We start from the raw sequence: 6,471 nt of genomic DNA, 5'->3' as shown, positions 1-6,471 counted from the left end.
AAAAAAAAAAAAAAAAAAAAAATTAATAATCTAAAAAAAATTTTTTTTTTTGAGACGAAGTCTCGCTCTTGTTCCTCAGGCTGGAGCGCAATGGCGTGATCTCAGCTCACTGTAACCTCCACTTCCTGGGTTCAAGCGATTCTCCTGCCTCAGCATCCCGAGTAGCTGGGATTATAGGCACCTCCCACCACGCCTGGCTAATTTTTGTACTTTTAGTAGAGATGGGGTTTCACCATGTTGACCAGGCTGGTCTCAAACTCCTGACCTCAGGAGATCTGCCTGCCCCAGCCTCCCAAAGTGCTGGGATTACAGGCATGAGCCACCGCGCCCGGCATCTAAAAAAAAAATTTTAAAGAAAGGTCATGGGAAGTATATTTTTTGAGACTTTGTATGTCTCACCTTGAGTTGATAGCTCAGCTAGGTATCACATGCCAGGTTGGAAATCATTATTCTTCAGAATCTTGAAGGCACTTTTCCATTGTCCTTTTTCCAGCATATATTGTTGCCATTAAGAAGGATGAAATCATCTGATTTCTGATCCTCTGGTGTAATGTTTTTGTTTCTGAAAGTTTATAGAATTTTTACTTATCCTCAATGTGGCATATTTTCATTCATGTCTCTAGGCACTTAGTATGTCTTTTCACTCTGAAAACCTATGTCTTTCAATTCAGTGAAAAAGAATTATTTATTTAGTTATTTATTTCTCTCCATTTTCTCTCTTGGGATTTTCTGTTATTTGGATTTTTTTGCCTCCTGAATTGGTCCTCTAATTTAATACCCTTTTCTCTTATATTTTCCATCTCTTTACCTTTTTCCTTTGGTTTCCAAGATATTCCCTCCACTTTATGTTCCAATCCTTCTATTGAGTTTTTCACTTCTGTTCATGTAGTTTTAATTCCCACAAGCTCTTTAAAACAAATTTTTTTTTTTTGAGACGGAGTCTCGCTCTGCCGCCCAGGCTGGAGTGCAGTGGCCGGGTCTCAGCTCACTGTAAGCTCCGCCTCCTGGGTTTACGCCATTCTCCTGCCTCAGCCTCCCAAGCAGCTGGGACTACAGGCGCCCGCCACGTCGCCCGGCTAGTTTTTTGTATTTTTTAGTAGAGACGGGGTTTCACCATGTTAGCCAGGATGGTCTCGATCTCCTGACCTCGTGATCCGCCCGTCTCGGCCTCCCAAAGTGCTGGGATTACAGGCTTGAGCCACCGCGCCCGGCTAAAACAAATTTTTTTAATGAGACAGCATCTCACTATGTTGTCCAGGCTAGTTTCGAACTCCTGGGTTCAAGCAATCCTCCTGCCTTGGCCTCCCAAGGTGCTGGGATTACAGGCGTAAGCCACCGTGTCTGGCCTGTGCAAATGTTTTGAATGCATGTGTGTATGAATATATGTGTATGTGCGAGTGTGTGTGAGTTTGCGTGTGTGAATGCGAGTGTATACGTGTGTTTGTGTGTTTGCGAGTGTGTGAGAGTATGAATACTGTGAATGCATGTGTGTGTGTTTATGTGTGTGTATCTGTGAGTGTGAGTGTATGTGTGTTTGAGTGTGTGTTTGTGCAAGTGAATGCATGTGTGTATGACCGTGAGTGTATGTGTGAGTGTTTAGGTCGTGTGTGTGAGTGTTTGAATGCATGTGTGTGTGTGATCGTGGGTGTATGTGTGAGTGTTTGGGTTGCATGTGCGTGGATGTGGGTCTGTGCCTTTCCCTTCTTGAATCCTCCCCTCCTGCACTTTCTCCACAGTGGAACACACGGGCCAAGCGGGAGAAGCTGACAGAGCTGATGTTCGAGCAGTACAACATTCCTGCCTTCTTCTTATGCAAGACGGCCGTGCTCACTGCGTATCCTCTGGACTGAGCTGCTCTGACTGGGTGGAGGGCAGGGGTGGGGCCTGTGCTGAGCTCAGCCGAGATGAGCTGGGGGATCAGACCTGGTTCTCTGAAGATCAGTGTCCCAGTGGGCAGACACCTCTCTCCGTCCCACTAGTGCAGAAGGCCCAGTGGACTGAGCACATCCGAGCCTGGGGTGGCCAGATCAGCGGCCCCTTTCTGTTCACTGGATCAGGCTGAGCAGACAGCGAGCTGGGCCCTGGAGAGAGCAGGCACTGGAACTGGACAGAGGAGGGAGACATGTAGAACACTGCGGCAGTCCCTTCCCAAGAACTCCTTCAACACTGACTTTTTTTAGGATCTGCCTTGCACTGAACCCTGTGCTATGCACTGGGGTGATAGTGACCCTAATTTCAAGGAATCTATAGGACACAACCAAAAATAAAGGGGCTAAGCGCTGTGGCTGGGCAGGCACAGTGGCTCACGCCTGTAATCCCAGCACTTTGGGAGGCCGAGGCAGGCAGATCACTTGAGGTCAGGAGTTTGAGACCAGTCCGGCCAACATGGCAAAACCCTGTGTCTACTAAAAGTGCAAAAATTAGCCAGGCATAGTGGTGGGCACCTGTAGTCCCAGCTACTTGGGAGGCTGAGGCAGGAGAATCTCTTGAACCTGGAGGCAGAGGTTGCAGTGAGTGATTGCACTCCAGCCTGGGTGACAGAGCAAGACTCAGTCTCAAAACAAACAAACAAACAATAAGTAAAGAAGTAACTGGGGTCTCAGAGCCTTTCTCCAGGAGATGAGTTGTCACCAGGAGGAGAGATGTGCAGACTGGGGATGAGCTGGACCCTGGCAGAGCAGAGAGTGACCAGACCAGATCTGGACCCAGGCCCTTCATTTGCCACTGCTGTCTCTTTGACTTACCCATCCGATGCCAGCTTTGCAAACGGGCGGTCCACGGGCCTTGTGCTGGACAGTGGGGCCACCCACACCACGGCCATTCCAGTACATGACGGCTACGTCCTGCAGCAAGGTGGGGCTTCGGCAGGGGGCAGGGGCGCACCGGGAGGACCAGATCCTGACACTGCCTTCCTTCCAGGCATCGTCAAGTCCCCTCTGGCAGGGGACTTCATCTCCATGCAGTGCCGGGAGCTGTTCCAGGAGATGGCCATTGACATCATCCCACCTTACATGATCGCAGCCAAGGTGGGGCCTCTGGGGACACAGAGCTGCCACTAGAGTCCTGGCCACTCGCCCCATGGCCGTCAACCCCCAGACACACGAGATATCAGAGCAGAGAGCAGCAGGCTCCCCAGTGGGTCCTGGCTCCAGTTTCTCCTTTTATAAGTGAGGCATCTGAAATCCAGACAGGCTGAGGGATACGATGAGGTCATGGAATCAGCTAGCAGACAGCAGGATGTGTGAGGGCCAGTGTGGTGGGTTCTAGGGTTCAATATAAACCCGGGTTCAAGTTCTGCCTCTGCCGTGGAAGAGCTGTGGGACCGGCCGGGCATGGTGGCTCATGCCTGTAATCCCAGCACTTCGGGAGGCCGAGGCAGGCAGATCGCTTTGAACTCACTTCGAGACCAGCCTGGGCAACATGGTGAAACCACATCTCTACTAAAACTACAAAAACTAGCCAAGCATGGTGGCACATGCCTGTAGTCCCAGCTACTCAGGAGGCTGAGACTGAAGAATCACCTGAACCCTGGAGGCGGAGGTTGCAGTGAGCCGAGATCGCGTCACTGTACTCCAGCCTGGGCGACAGAGTGAGACTCTTTCTGGAAAAAAAAAAAAAAAAAAAAAGAGCTGTGTGACCAATAGCATATCAAAGCTCCCTGGGCCTCAGTTTCCTCTTCTGTAAAGTGGAACGGTAGTAGGCAGTAGCCAGGGTGCTGTGAGTATGAACTGACACTATGTGCTTAGCTCTGTCCTGTGCCCTCACATGGATCACGGCCCCTTAGGAGGCCATTCCCTGGAGATTCTGTCACCACTGTATTCCTGGTGTTCTCCAGATCAGCTGCACCCACCACATGAAGGGCACACACGAAGAGAGAGGCATGCCCCATTCTCTCTCCTCTCCATCAGGAAAGGGTGAGAAACCCCCCTTGCAGGCAGCACAGCAGAGCCTCCAGTGCCAGTTAGCTGCAGAGCTGGGAACAGTGCCAGGAAGGTGGGGTAGGGGTCAGGGTGGGCTAAGAAATGGTGTTCCTACGCTGTGCCCCCACAGGAACCTGTCCGGGAGGGCGCCCCCCCAAACTGGAAGAAGAAGGAGAAGCTCCCCCAGGTCTCCAAGTCCTGGCATAACTACATGTGTAATGTGAGCCTCTGGAGAGAGTCCCCTGAAGTCCCCTCCCCTGCCGTGAATGGGGGCGAGGCAGGGGTCTTGTATGGGAGGTGGAGCAGGGAGGGGAAGCTGGGCGGGGGGTGTTGCTCAGGAGGAATCCAGGCCCTCATCACCCTCGCTGGGATTTCAGGAGGTGATCCAGGACTTCCAGGCCTCCGTGTTGCAGGTCTCAGACTCCCCCTATGATGAACAGTGAGTGTGGCTCAGGGCTGGGGGGTGGGAGAGAGGGCAGAACTGGGACTCCTGGGGTGGGCTGGGGGACTCTGGTGCTGTCCACCCACTGATCCTTCTTGAGCACCCCAGGCAGAGTCCTGCTCCCTTCTGGGCAGGGTGGCTGCACAAATGCCCACAGTGCACTACGAGATGCCCAATGGCTACAACACAGACTATGGCGCCGAGCGACTCCGCATCCCCGAGGGCCTCTTTGATCCCTCGAACGTCAAGGTTTGGCTGTGTGGCAAGGACTGGGGTCGGTGCTGGCTGCAGTCCTTGGATCCTGGGGCGTGGGGGAGGCTGGGAAGGATTGCAGGGACTGGGGACTGGGGGAAGGGGGAGAGGGCCCACAGCCCCAGTCACCTCTCTCCGCAGGGCCTGTCGGGGAACACCATGTTGGGTGTGGGCCACGTGGTGACCACCAGCATCGGCATGTGTGACATTGACATTCGCCCGGTGAGGCCAGGCCGGAGCTGAGGCTGGGCAAAGGGGCCCAGGGGAAGTGGGAAGGTAGGGTTGGGGGGCTGTCCCCCGTGGCTTACTCCTTCCTCCTGCTCTCAGGGCCTGTATGGGAGTGTCATTGTCACTGGCGGGAACACACTGCTGCAGGGCTTCACTGACAGGCTCAATCGAGAGCTTTCCCAGAAGACCCCACCGGTAGGAGCCCACCCCTGACCCAGAGCCCCGGACGCCCGTCCTGGCTCAGCTGTCCAGGACTGAGTCCCCCATTCTTCCCACGTCCTTCCTTCTGTTCTGTCCACCAGAGCAGAACCCCTGCCCCTGCGGCTTCCCAAGTCTTCCCCCTGTCCCCCAAGCCCTGTCCCTTCCCAGAACCTAGGTGTCTGCTTCCCCCAGCCCCTTTTTACCCCCAGAGCATGCGACTGAAACTCATTGCCAGCAACAGCACCATGGAGCGCAAGTTCAGCCCCTGGATTGGGGGTTCCATCCTGGCCTCACTGGTGAGAGGAAGGGGACCTGGCCTAGCACTGACTGTGGGGGAGAGGGGAGACCCAGACAGCGCCCGCCACTTTGCCTGCCTCTTCATTCATTCATTCATTCATTCAACGAACATTTATTTTTGAGAAATGTCAGTCAATGAATGTTCCCAGAAGGGTGAACAGGACACAAATTGGGGGCAGGGGCCCAGTACAGTGACCCACACCTGTCATCCCAGCACTTTGGGAGGCTGAAGTGGGAGGATGGCTTGAGGCTAGGAGTTCAAGACCCAGCAGAGGAACATAGCAAGACCTATCTCTACTTTTACAAATTGGGGAGAAGAGGCTGCGCACGGTGGCTCATGCCTGTAATCCCTGCACTTTGGGAGGCCCAGGCGGGCGAATCACTTGAGGTCAGGAGTTCGAGACCAGCCTGGCCAATACGATGAAACCTTGTCTCTACTAAAAATACAAAAAATAGCCGGGCGTGGTGGTGTATGCCTGTAATCCCAGCTATTCAGGAGGCTGAGGCAGGAGAATCTCTTGAACTCAGGAGACGGAGATTGCAGTAAGCTGAAATCGTGCCACTGCACTCCAGCCTGGGTGACACAGTGAGACTCTCTCTCAAAAAAAAAAAAAGGAGTAGAGGGACAGGTAGTTCGAGAGATTGGTCAGGATGAGATTTTGGTGAGACACCCACTGTGCTCAGTCAGCAGAGGGGAGACCCTGATGGTTTGGGGCAAGGGAGTGATGTGGCAATGCAGGCATGATTGGAAAGACTGCCAGGCATGAGTCTTTGGGGTCAAGGTGTGAGCTGGAGTCAACAGGACCTTGCAAGGAGGCTGTTTCAATTGTCCTGGAGTCATAGCATGGGTAGCAGTGGGGATGGGGTGGACAGCAAGGGGCAACTAGCAAAGGAGGCAGGCAGATTGGTTCTGGAGCAGGAGGTGGTAAGTTCAGTCTGGACCTGCTGCTGGGGTGGAAGAAAGGTACTGAGCAGGGAGCTGGAGTTGCAACCCGCATCTGGAGGGTATCAGTCACACAGAGGGGACAGTGAGGCCATGACAGACAAGGAGGACATCCACGAGAAAGGAAGTCCCCTAGGGAGACAGAAACTAGGGTCAGAAAGATAGAGGCTGGCAGTCTGAACTTAGCT

General features: G+C 53.4%; 1 protein-coding gene across 2 annotated transcripts in view; it reads left to right on the top strand.

Moving 5' to 3' along the window:
* Positions 1-6,471, top strand: part of ACTL6B (actin-like 6B) — a 22,484-nt gene that overhangs the window by 13,948 nt on the left and 2,065 nt on the right. Inside the window, exons 5-13 of one of the 2 annotated variants that reach the window (XR_001001942.1) lie at positions 1,737-1,834; positions 2,759-2,853; positions 2,920-3,026; positions 4,051-4,140; positions 4,298-4,359; positions 4,497-4,611; positions 4,756-4,836; positions 4,942-5,037; positions 5,236-5,339. Coding sequence is in view for 1 of the 2 variants with exons in the window: in XM_011943923.1 (XP_011799313.1) it covers positions 1,737-1,834; positions 2,759-2,853; positions 2,920-3,026; positions 4,051-4,140; positions 4,298-4,359; positions 4,497-4,611; positions 4,756-4,836; positions 4,942-5,037; positions 5,253-5,339 (831 nt within the window). In the remaining variant the exon portion in view is untranslated. The remainder of the gene's footprint in view (positions 1-1,736; positions 1,835-2,758; positions 2,854-2,919; positions 3,027-4,050; positions 4,141-4,297; positions 4,360-4,496; positions 4,612-4,755; positions 4,837-4,941; positions 5,038-5,235; positions 5,340-6,471) is intronic. The other variant, XM_011943923.1, reaches the window with a different exon arrangement.

Source organism: Colobus angolensis, unplaced genomic scaffold (genome assembly GCF_000951035.1).
Source record: "Colobus angolensis palliatus isolate OR3802 unplaced genomic scaffold, Cang.pa_1.0 Scaffold222, whole genome shotgun sequence".
NCBI classification, from domain to species: domain Eukaryota; kingdom Metazoa; phylum Chordata; class Mammalia; order Primates; family Cercopithecidae; genus Colobus; species Colobus angolensis.
This window is presented reverse-complemented; position numbering and strand designations above follow the sequence as displayed.